The sequence below is a fragment of the Nicotiana sylvestris genome, chromosome 1, assembly GCF_000393655.2.
Source record: "Nicotiana sylvestris chromosome 1, ASM39365v2, whole genome shotgun sequence".
Taxonomy (NCBI): Eukaryota; Viridiplantae; Streptophyta; class Magnoliopsida; order Solanales; family Solanaceae; genus Nicotiana; species Nicotiana sylvestris.
Genome location: NC_091057.1, coordinates 72,162,315 through 72,175,647, shown reverse-complemented (window position 1 = coordinate 72,175,647; position 13,333 = coordinate 72,162,315). Strand labels below are relative to the sequence as shown.

At 39.4% G+C, this 13,333-nt stretch overlaps 1 protein-coding gene across 1 annotated transcript; it reads left to right on the top strand.

The window, feature by feature from the left end:
• Window positions 1-2,303: 2,303 nt before the first annotated feature.
• LOC138871216 (uncharacterized) lies at window positions 2,304-2,783 on the top strand. The gene has a single exon (XM_070149087.1). It carries the CDS (start codon window positions 2,304-2,306, stop codon window positions 2,781-2,783), a length of 480 nt encoding a protein of 159 aa, XP_070005188.1.
• Window positions 2,784-13,333: the final 10,550 nt, after the last annotated feature.

The following is a 13,333-nucleotide window of genomic DNA, read 5'->3' as shown; positions in this document are numbered from 1 at the left end:
TGACATGGACTATTATGTTGTTCTCGAGGAGGAGGGGGAGGAAGGCCCTTCCATACAGGTCGTAAGCAGAAGGGTCCGCCTCAATAACTGGACAGGTAGGACAACCAGAGCCCGACGAGCCTTGGGGTAGCAAGGCTAAAACAAGCACTATTTTAATTTACTGAAAGATTTTATTTTCCCATGTTTTCAATTCCTGCAATAAGATCTCCAATGTTTAAGACAATTATGCAATTTATCAAAGCATTTTGATTTTTTCTTATGAATCAACACTTATTACTATTGTTTTCTCTCATTACTTTACTTATACAGCATTACTATTACTTATCTTGATAAGCCGATGACTGTGACATGCAACGAGATAACGCAACAAACAAACATAGATTCAGAGAAAGAAGATATACCAGAAGAGATTGTTAAAGAAATTGAAAGTTTTGAGAATAGACGTAAGTCCAACTTGTACGAGACTGAGGTCGTTAACCTGGGAGATGCAGAGAGTGTCAAAGAAACATGAATCAGCGTCCATTTTGTCACCTTCAGAAAAGGAAAAGTACACAGAATTTCTAAGGGAATATGAGGACATATACGTCTGGTCATATGACGACATGACTGGTGTGAGTACATATATTGTGGCTCACAAACTGCCAACCAATCCAACATGTCCACCAGTAAAGCAAAAGCTCAGAAAGTCCAAGCCTGATATGAGTCTGAAAATTAAAGAAGAAGTCACTAAGTAGGTCAAAGCTAAAGTTCTCAGGGTAGTAGAATATCTAACATGGTTAGCCAACCTCGTGCCAGTACCAAAAAGGATGGGAAGGTCAGAGTCTATGTCGACTACCGGGATCTCAACCGGGCCAGTCCGAAAGACGACTTCCATTTGCCGAATATACACATCATGATCGACAATTGCGCCAAGCATGAGCTGCAGTCATTTGTAGATTGTTTTGCTGGGTATCATCAGATCTGGATGAATGAAGAAGATGCTGCGAAAACGGCTTTCATTACATCATGGGGGATGTATGTTACAAGATGATGCCGTTTGGATTAAAGAATGCTGGGGCCACCTACATGAGGGCCATGACTACCATTTTCCATAATATGATACACAAGGAGATAAAGGTATACATAGACGATATTATCATCAAGTCCAAAAAGGCCACTGATCACATGGAAGATTTGAGTAAGTTCTTCAATAGATTGAGATGGTACAACCTGAAGCTGAATCCCGCAAAGTGTGTATTCGAGGTTCCTACTGGGAAACTACTTGGGTTTATTATGAGTCACCGAGTAATAGAACTGGATCCATCAAAGGTCAAAGTTATTCAAGAATTGCCACTGCCAAAGAACAAGAAGGACGTGATAAGTTTCTTGGAGAGACTTAACTACATCAGCCGGTTCATAGCACAATCTACGGTTATCTATGAGCCAATCTTTAAGATGTTGATTGAAGGACGCCGCTACCAAATGGACTGATGACTGCCAAAAAGCTTTCAATAGAATCAAGGAGTACTTGTCAACACCACTTGTCTTGGTCCCGCTAGAGCCAGGTAGACCTCTATTACTCTACCTTGCAGTATTAGATAGAGCTTTTGGTTGCATTCTGGGACAACATGATGAAACAGGGAGGAAGGAGCAGGCCATCTATTACCTCAGTAAGAAGTTCACCCCGTATGAGGCCCGATATTCTCTGTTAGAACGCACTTGTTGTGCTTTGACTTGGTAGCTCAGAAGCTGAGGCACTACTTCTATGCCTATACTACATATCTCATATCAAGGATGTATCCTTTAAAGTACATCTTCCAAAAGCCCATGCCCATTGGCAAGCTAGCCAAGTGGCAAATCCTGTTGAGCGAATTTGACATTTTTTACGTCACTCAGAAGGCAATCAAGGGACAGGCACTAGCAGATCACCTTACTGAAAACCCTATGGATGGAGAATACGAACCCCTAAAAATGTATTTTCCTGATGAAGAGGTATCGTTCATAGGAGAATACATTGAAAAATCCTATGACGAATGTTTTTCGATGGAGCAGCAAATTTCAAAGGAGTTGGCATAGGAGTAGTCCTAGTATTAGAAACCGGTCAGCATTATCCGGTGTCCGCCAAGCTCAGGTTTCCCTGCACCAACAACATGGCTGAGTATGAAGCCTTCATCCTAGGGCTCAAAATGGCCATTGACATGAACATTCAAGAGTTGCTAGTGATCGGAGATTCAGACCTACTTATACATCAGGTCCGGGAAGAATGGGCAACCAAGAACTCCAAGATACTCCCATATTTGCACTATGTACAGGAATTGAGAAAAATGTTCACAAAGACGGAATTCCAACATGTTCCTAGAGTCCAGAATGAGTTCGCCGATGCATTGGCGACCCTGTCCTTTATGATACAACATCCAGATAAAAACTTCATTGATCCTATTTCAGTAAAGGTCCATGATCAGCCAGCCTATTATGCTCAGGTTGAAGAAGAAGCAGACGAAAAGACTTTGTTTTATGATATCAAGGAATACTTGGCGAAAGGAGAATACCCGGAACTTGCAAATCCTACTCAAAAGCGCACACTTCAGAGGTTATCCAATAATTTCTTTCACAGCGGAGGAATCCTGTATAGGAGGACTCCTAATTTGGGATTACTAAGGTGTGTCGACATGAAAGAAGCATCCAAGTTATTAGAGGAGATTCATGCAGGGATCTGCGGTCCACATATGAACGGTTTCATCTTAGCAAAGAAGATACTCCGTGCTGGTTACTTTTGGATGACTATGAAAATGGACTGCATCTAGTATGTACGGAAATGCCACAGTTGTCAGACACACGCAGAAATGATAAAGGTACCTCCAAACGAGCTTAACGCAACAAGCTTACCATGGCCGTTCGCTGCCTACGGAATGGATGTTATTGGACCAATCGAACCTGCCGCATCAAAAAGGCACATGTTTATCGTGGTAGCAATTGACTATTTTACCAAATGGGTTGAAGCAGCATCTTATAGAGAATTAACCAAGAAGGTCGTGGTAGACTTTGTCCGCAACCACATTGTTTGTCGATTCGGGATCCTAGAGTCAATCATTACCGACAACGGCTCTAACCTCAATAGTGACTTGATGAAAGCCATGTGTGACACTTTCAAATTCAGACACAAGAATTCTACAGCCTACAGACCCCAGATGAACGGAGTTGTAGAAGCCGCCAATAAGAATATTAAGAAGATATTGAGGAAAATGATATAGAAGCATAAATAGTGGCACGAGAAGTTATCATTTGCTCTTCTACGGTACCGCACCAAAGTCCGCACATCAACTGGGGAAACCCCCTATATGCAGGTTTATGGTACAGAAGCAGTCATTCCCACCGAGGTAGAAATTCCCTCCCTAAGGATCATACAAGAAGCTGAACTCGATGACGCAGAGTGGGTAAAAAATCATTATGAGTAACTAGCCCTCATAGACAGGAAGAGGATGAATGTAGTTTGCCATGGTCAACTTTATCAAAACAGAATGTCCAGATCCTTCAACAAAGAGTCAAGCCAAGACAGTTCACACCGGGGAAGCTGGTGTTAAAGAAAATCTTTCCACATCAAGATGAAGCCAAAGGGAAATTCTCTCCCAACTGGCAGGGTCCATACATGGTTCACCCGGTTTTGACAGGAGAAGCCCCCATACTTGCAGAAATGGACGAAGAAGTCTGGCCAAAGCCAATTAATTCAGATGCAGTCAAGCATTACTATATGTCATCTTTATGCTTTCCTATATGATGTAATTTGAACTGTGCCTGACCTGATTCCCGTTTAAGAGGGGATACGTAGGCAGCCTTATGGGTTCGGTCACAATGCAATAAAAATTTCATTTCCCCCACAATTGGAAACTGGGGCAGAATTTTGAGGAGAGGACCCTCAAAATTCTGAAGTAATTTCAGCCAATCGTCGCAAACAACAGTCAAAAGCATCAACCCAGTAAACTGGGGCAGAATTTTGAGGAGGATCCTCAAAATTCCGTAACAATAAGGGTTGCAATGTCTTGAACCAAGTCGCAGTCATTGGTTCATCAAAAGAAAACTATTCTTAATTATGTTTTTATGTATACCTTTACTAAATCATGCATGTTTATTACCAAAATTTCCTTGTTTGGCAATGCTACCCTAATGATACATGCAGTATCACCAGATCAAAGCCGAGCAGGTCAAGCAGAGCCAGCAGGAATACGAACTAACCTCTCCTCTTTACAAAACTCATGATTTTTCTTTGGATGCAGGCACTTGAGTTGCAAAATCATCGAATATACTATACACTCACGAGACTCACATTACTCAGAAATACAACTCTCAGAACCCTGCACTTACTCACAACTGCTATCCGCACGCAATGTCCCCAGTAGACACAGTATCCCCAGCAGTCGCAATATCGCAATCCGCTATTAGCTAAGAAAATTCTATTATCATTTTGCCCTTTTACTTCTTGCATAAGGCTACCATTCTGCCTTTCGAGGTTAAGCTCTACCTCCGTCTGCATTCTTGCATTGCATAAGGCTACCATTCTGCCTTCCGAGGTTAAGCTCTACCTCTATCTGCATGGCTGAAAGATCGCCACCTTATTTGCATGGCTGAAAGATCGCCACCTTTACACTTGATGGCTGAAAGATCGCCACCTTATTTGCATGGCTGAAAGATCACCACCTTTACATTTGCATGGCTGAAAGATCGCCACCTTTACATTTGCATGGCTGAAAGATCGCCACCTTATTTGCATGGCTGAAAGATCGCCACCTTATTTGCATGGCTGAAAGATCACCCCCTTTACATTTGCATGGCTGAAAGATTTCCACCTTATTTGCATGGCTGAAAGATCGCCACCTTTACATTTGCATGGTTGAAAGATCGCCACCTTATTTGCATGGCTGAAAGATCGCCACCTTTACATTTGCAAGGCTGAAAGATCGCTACCTTTACATTTGCAAGGCTGAAAGATCACCACCTTTACATTTGTGTGGCTGAAAGATCGTCACCTTATTTGCATGGTTGAAAGATCGCCACCTTTACATTTGCATGGCTTTACGTTTGCATGGCTGAAAGATCTCCACCTTTACATTTGCATGGCTGAACGATCGCCGCCCTATTTACATTTGCATGGCTGAAAGATCGCCACCTTTACACTTGCATGGCTGAAAGATTGCCACCCATTGTATCCCATCAGCTGAAAGATTTCCACCTACTGCATCTCATGGGCTGAAAGATCGTCAAATCATCTGAAGGCGTCATAGTTTGGAGGCACCATTTTCATAGCCTGAGAACACCATATCATGGCCTGAGGACTCCTTTTAATCTTTTGCATATCATTATTCAAAGACATCATAGTTCGGAGGCATTATTCGCATAGCCCGAAAGCATCATTTCATGGCCTGCGAATCCTTTATTATACGCTTCATGGACCAGGACATCATGGTCTGAGGACGTCATCCTAATCGTCCAAAGACAGCATTCATGGTCCGATGGGAACTTGCATCATGTTTAAATTTATGCACAATATACGCTTGTATTGCTTATTTGCAGGTAAACCGGCGAGCAACGGCCATCTCAGCAGGGGCGATCCCGCTCTAGTTCCCGTAGCCCTGTTAGACTTTGACCATTCACCTCGTCCTCAATATCGCATCCGTTTTTGAAAAGTCTCCATCAGTATACTGGCCTGATTCCTGTAAGACCAGGGATATGTAGGCAACTCAGAAGCCAGAGTACGACCTATGTCTCCTCGAACCATTTCGTTCGGTCAAAATTGGACATCATATCTTTACCCGACGACTCTTTCATCCTTCCCGGAAAAAAGAGGGGCAGGTGTTGATACCCAATTTTTTTTTGTATATTTTTATATGAAAATTACCTTTCAAAAAGAATATGTATGCATATATAAGTATGTCCAAGGGTTTTCTTATTTTTCATTAATTTTTAAAGATTGTTTAGATCAATTTATTGCCCTATTTTATCAAGAAAAACCCAATAATTATTCCCAAAATTGTTATTTTGGCAATTCACTTATTAGATTCTCATATTTATACTACAATATAGCTAACATAATTTTTGCATAATTTTACAAATTTATTTAGCATTTTTTAAGCTAAATTGCATATAATTGCAATATTAGCCTCTTTTAAGATTTAATTGTAATTATATTTATAAAATTGGCTCCAGTATTTTTATTTTTATAATTGTATATTATTAATCATTTTAGTATCTTTAAATTATTTCTAGAAATTATTTTACTTTTTTTTATAAAATAAATAAGGAAAAATGGCTATTTAAATGTTAGCCCATTTGTATTTCAATTTTGGCCAGATTGGGCACCCCTAAATGAGCCCAATTTTAGATCCCATTACCCGGCCCAAATCCTGAATCTACCCGACCCACAACTCATTCAAATAACCCGTCTAGACCCCTTTTTGATCCTAGTCGTTGATCACTTAGATCAACGACCCATGTTTAACCTTTCCTTTTTTAATTCCCCAATACCCCCCAAACCCTAATCACTTCTCACCTATAGCCGCCGCTGGATTACCCTCTCCTAATTCTCTCTCAGAAACCCTAGTCGCCTCCCTCCACTTCCACCCTAAAACCACCGGAATCCATGGCTTCCAAGGCCAAAGAAGTCCTATACCAGCCTCCTATAACTCCTACACGTTTGGTTACTGAAGTTTCAAGGCCTGACCACGAAGAAGCTTGGACTAGAGCTTGTTTGATTCGAGTTCTATGGCCACCTTCGGCCTTGCTCCGGCAAGCCATGGCTATTCGAGCCTGATCTCGACTTCTCCTGCTCAGATCAATGACTCTCCAAGCCTTTCTTACCATCTGGTTTCTTCTGAAACCCTAACTTTTGAGGTTCTTCTGATTTCTTTAGATCTGTTCTAGATCCATGTTTCCCTAAACTTTTAAACAGTTTCTCGAGATTTCTTTCAACAAACTATTCTTTCAAAACCTTTATCTTTCCAATTTAGGGTTTTTGTTAAGTTATTCAGATGTTTCTCTGATTTTCTTTTTCTCTTGTGTGTTTCTTCTACTATGTTTCTTATTAGTTTCCTCTACTGTGTCTGCCTATGTGTTTCTTCTACTATGTTCTTATGAGTTCTTCTACTGTGTTTCACATATTGTTCTTTTACTATGTTTCTCATGAGTTTCTTCTACTGAAAGATGCATGTTAAAGGTCTCAGTTCCTTTCTGAAATCTCTGAACTTGTTTCGTTAGTATCTTTTCCTTGATTACTTGTCCTTTCATCTTTACACTCGATTGATGGCAAGAACCCTAGAATTTGGGGATTCGTTCGAGTTTTGAGACCATTGGTTATGTGATTTGTTTGTTCTTCATCTCTGAACTTGTTTGATTTCAAAGGGAAAAAAAGCCCTAACTTCTTTGAACCTATTTCGAGTTTCTGAAGTTATCTCATCTACTACTCGATTAAGCTTCCAAAACTTTGTTTCGGCCTTTGTTCCTTTATATGGTTCTGATTCCCTGTTAAACTCTTCTAAGGTCTTTCTACTGGACCCTTTGTATGCTATTAGATACTCTCTCTCTTCTACATTGCTGAGTTACTGAGACTGACCTATGTGACTACCATGTTCCTATAGTCTACTACTTACTGATTTTGCAATTGCATGATGTTTTTCTTTGTCCTAAATTCAGCCTCGCATACTTGTGTGCTCTTTATATATGTTGAACTTCCCTCTAAAATGGCTTTCAATTTTTGATTAATTTCAGACTTCCTTTGTGTAAGCCTGATCGATTTCTTTCCATGTTTGTTGATTTCCCTGTTACTTGGCTGAAAACTTTCCTTAGCCTTTCTGACTTGGTTTATTCATGGACCAGTAATTACAAATCTCTGACTCCTTAATTTACTATGTACTAATTTATTTTTACCTTATTTATTTAATCATGTATTTCAAAATTCTTCCCTTAAGTAAACTCCTATGTATCTACCCCTAATTGTCTACTTTGCACAAGATGCTTGTTTGATCCCTTTCCTTAAATAATTTTGTTCATTACCGTTTAAGTTTAATTTCCTTAATTAAAGGAAGTCTCGTACTAATTGATTTTAATTGATACTCAGTTCCTTAATTATTTCCTTACCTTCTTTCCGCCTGTTTTCACACTATAAATACCTGCTCTTCATTGACACCAACACTCATAGTCTTTCTGAACTTATACCCATACTCAAAAGTATTTTCTCTTGTTACTTGTATTGTTGCCTATTTGCAAGTCCTGCTGCCTGCTTTTCTCTATTTGCTTCTTTTAAAACTGGTATGTCCTGATTTAAGGTTTTCAGCACCATAACAATGTGTTTATTTATTACCTTTGTGTGCATGTCTACCTGCTGCTTCTGTATAGTTCAACACTTACTCTAGCATGCTGAAATTTCTTTCTGTCTGTTCTATTATGAATCCCAAACCCCTACCCCTATGTGTTCATGCTACAGTTTGAGGCACGACAATACTGCAAATTAGTGTCCATGAATCAAACTTGATCCCCTGAGATCCTAGCCTCTAATAAGGTGTGTTCTAGCAGGCTTATAGGTATGCTAGCATTATTCATTGCTGGGCATGCCTAAAGCCTGCCCTTGCCTAAGCAATAGGCCCTTCACAATTTCCCTATTCCCCTGTACCCCTTATGGGTACTTATTTGTAGTTGTTTCCCTCTCCTTTCCCCCCTTTATCATTTTGTTCTTCACTTGCACACTTTCTTAGTTTTTACGTTCTGCCCCCCTCTTGTGAGCCTTGCCTTGGGACCCTTTGAGCTCTCTCTGAACTTGGACAGTTGAGGGCTGGCCCTTCCACACTGCACTTATCCCTGTTCTAATAATACATTTGGGTGTGAGCATTGTCCGGAGTCCCATTGAGGCTCTTAGGGAACTTTGACACACTCAAATGGGAGAAAGGCTTTGGATCATGATCTCTTGGAGTTGGTTTACCTTATAACTCAGTGAGGAAGTTAGAATCAGGCTCCCTCTAGTTGTACTTTTATTTATATTTTTCTGATGTACTCTTATTTTATTCCGGGCTGTAATAATATGTAATAAACTCTTGGGGATGGTTAGTGAAAAGGGTGGGTAACTATGTATGCAAAGGGTAGATACCATAGGTATTTTGAATTCTGCATATTCAAATGCATATAGAAATCATGCCTATAGGTCATTATAAATTCTACATATCCAATTCTCACATAGATACCATGTCTATAGGTATTTTGAATTATGCATACTCAAATGCATATAGACATTTTGCCTATAGGTCATTCTGAATATCCAATTCTCATATAGAAATCATCTCTATAGGTATTCTGAATTTTGCATATTCAAATACATGTAGAAGTCATGCCTATAGGATTGCTCGATTCTGCGTATTCAATTACACCTAGATACCATAAGCATAGGCCTTAAGCAAAATTCTGCAAACTAGATACCATGTTTGTAGGATTAAAACCAGTTTTATGCATTTAGATATTATGCCAATAAGGTTTTCTACATTTTTACACCATGTCTACAAGGTTCAAAATCAGCAATGTATAGAAAGCATGCCTATAGGGGTTTCTAATAAAAAATCTGATTCACCCAATAATAATGGCTACTATCGGTCGCAAGCTTTTAATCAATTCGTTAAATCCTGCCTCTCTTTTAACAATCTTATTCTATCACTTAGCAAGTTTAACGAGTATGCATTCAAAACAGTTTACTTCGAGCCTTGTTTTTTCCTTATTTTTTGAATCCAGTAGATACCATGCCTATAGGTTCCTTGTCCAACGCTTAGGCAAGCCTTAGGGTAAACTTATAAGCTGAATCTGTTTCTGTTAATTATTACAACCAGCAGGCAGACCTGATTTGAACTTCTTATCTGAGTTATGTAATAAACTAAAACTGCCTCAGTAACCGTCCTTCTTCATCTATAATAATCAGACCTAAACAGTATGTGTAAGTCATGCTGATTACGTGCTTCTTTGTTCAAGGAGGTATATCTGAGCCTCTGCTTGTTATGTGCTTTCCCTCAACTTGCAATACGTGTTTTTATGTTGCCTTAGAGTTTTTCCCTTTGAAACTACAAACAAGCCCAATATCCCTCTCTTTAGGATTAGTAGTCCTAAATGCCTCCGGGACTGATATGATTGAGACGGGTAATAGCATGCAATAAGTAAATGAGACCAACTCGCGCTTTAAATACCTTAACGGGGTGGGAAGGGTAGATATGGATATTATGACCACGCGATAACGTCACGTGTAGCCCGTCATTGAGGAGTGTTTACCGGACGTTGTGTGGGGTGATCCATATTTTTAGTAAACCTAGGACCCCCCCCCCCCTTTTCCTTTATTAACATTTTCATTCTAGAATCCGCTTCCTCAAATTGCTCTTTTAAACTTTGTCTATTTTCAAACCTTTATATGTGAAATCCCCTCCTATTTGAGCTTTATTTGTCTACATATTAATTGTACCCTAAACTCACAATAATTGTCTGGCCGGGAACCACACTAGTGGATTTTGAGGGGTGTCTAACACCTTCCCCTTGGAATAATTTCAAGTACTTACCCAATCTCTGGTTACTCAAATCAAACCCTCTTAGTGTCCTAATGTACCCTAATCATTAGGTGGCGACTCTTCAAATCAAACCCAATTCCCAAAAGGAATGAGTTGTCCCTCCAAATGTCATAAACCCGATTCCGCGAGGAAAAAAGGGGTGCGACAGCGACATGGTCCGTCTCGATTGATGATTTTATTGCGTATTTGACTGAAGCTTATTTGTTATCATCATGATTTGGGCTGATTGCCATTTTTGGGCTTCGCGCCAACTAATTGAATCCTTCGGGGATTTTTATCACTATTTTCTCACTGTTTTGATTTATTATTTGAACTCAGTCTTGCTATTTCCCACTATTTTACTACTCAGTCATTTTTACTCAGTTTTGAGACTTTAATGATATTTTAAATGATATTTTTAGCTGAGAAATACTGTTTTTACTAATGCTCTAGGGGCTTGTGATGATTTTTTGGACTGAGTACGGCCGAGGGCCAAATGTGAGGATACACTCATACTGATATGAGCCCGAGGGCCAGAGATACATATATGCCACGAGGTGGCTTGATTTATATGAGGTCGAGGGCCTAGATTTAATTCCACGAGATGGCTTGATATTGCGCTTGGCCCGTAAGAGGCCCCTCCCGGAGTCTGCACACCCTCAGTGAGCGTGGGTACCCAGTGTGATGTGAGATTTAGCCCGAGGGGCTGGTATTGTTCTGAGACTGAGCCCGAGGGGCGAACCTTATGTGTTTATCTTTTCTTATTTGCCTGCCATTTACGTGTTTAAATTGTGTGTTTGTGACCGAGGGGCGGATATCTATGCTTATCTGTATTAATTGTTCTGCATTCATTTGCATAACCGTTGAAAAAGTCATTTACAAAGAAGTTTCAAACTGAACTAAGATGTTTTAAGAGGTTTTCACAGCTTCACTGCTTTCCTACTGGTTTTGAACTACTTCTATACAACATCCTGATATGTTTTATGTGATTTCTTTCCTTCGGTCTTTATTTACATTTGTTACTTACTGAGTTGGAGTACTCACTTTACTCCCCGCACCTTGTATGGAGATTCAGATATTTATACACCCGGTAGCGGGTTTTGGCTGATCGAAGGCAAAGTCATCAGAGTTTAGCAAGGTAGCTGCCGACGTTCGCAGCACCGCTTTTCTCCCTCTTCATTCATTAGTCCTGTTTTGTATATATCAGACCTTTCAGTTGTATTTATACCCTAGTATATGCTCGTGACTTGTGACACCCCGATAGGGCTGTGTCGGGTTGGATTTTCCGCATTGTTATCGCTATTTCCGCTATTCAGGGTTATTAATCATGTTTAGACTATTTTTGTGTTGCTTAACTATTTTTAAAAGGCGAATTGGGTTAAACTGGCTAGCCTTGTCTTCACGAGAGGTGCCATCACGACCGGATTCGGGGTTGGGGTCATGACAATTTGACACTTAGCCATAAGCACTTTATCCCATATTATCAATTTTGCTTTCCTTATAAATTTAGAACCATTGCTCTGCTTTGATATATTTGTGTTATTTAGGTTGTTTGAAAATGTATATCAAATCTAAGGTGAGTGGCCTAACAATAATATCGTTGTTGGTACACCATTTTGTTATTATTGCTAACAGTATCATGCCTCTTGATTTGGCATTTGCAAATAATGCATAACATAAAAATACTTGCCATAGGACTTGTAAAATTCCCACATCCGATTCGTAAACAGACAGGCTTGACCCGACCCTCAGACTGTCTTATAATAAGATAGTCATAATAGTCTAGTGCTAAGGCCTAAAAAGAAAATGAGCAAAATCCTCCTCCTTCAGGTGTGGCTTAGCATTAGGAAGTTCTTATAGAATGCGCTGTGAGGGAGAAGACAGAAGCAACTGACATAGTGAATGTCCGAGGAGTCAATAAGTGCCTCACTTTACAGTAAAGGAAGACGAATCCGCGAAAGGAAAGGTAACTGAAAGCGTATCTGCTTTGGGGCTTGAAGGATTTTCTGTTCTGACCTTCCTGAGCACGAGAGGCGTAACGATCTGGGCACTGTCTCGGAGAGAGGCTCGGTGAAGTAGACATGTCTGTGAAGATGCGGACTACCTCCACCTGGACAGAAAGACCGATTGATGTCAAAAGTTTTTCATATTTTGTTTTTAATTTCTTTTGAGTTTGGCAGATGATAAGCGTCGAATCCCTAAATACTTCGATTTCTTATATTCCCAGGGTCAAGGCAGTCTTTAATCCATGGATACATGCTTCATCTTCTGTGGTATTCTTAGTTCCTTAAAAGTCGACTCTTTATAATATAGTTTTGAAAGCTTATTCTTATTCATGATTTAGCTTTGATTGTGCTTCAGTAGACACTTGTATGGCCGTTTGATTATTAATACTAAAATAACATTTTTACTTTGTGTTCTAATTTTTTTAATCTAGCGCTCTTTTTATGGAATAACTTTATGTAACCTAAGATTTTTCTTAACTGAAAAAATAATTTTACTCATATGATGAATTTAAAAAATAATTGAAATGGATTCTCTTGCTAAATAACTAACTGAAAGATTTAATTATTTGGTCTTAACACAAAAAATAGTTTATTTTATGTTTATTCAGATTCTTAATATTAGTTCATATCTTGTTTTGAAGATTTAATCTTAATAATTATTTTTATTTACCATAAGTTTTCTTTTCAAAGAGTAAAAAGATCGACCTGACATTCTACGTTTATTGTTTGCAGAATCATTAGTAGTATTTGACTTTACCAATCATTTTTCTTTCTCTTTCTCACACATTTATA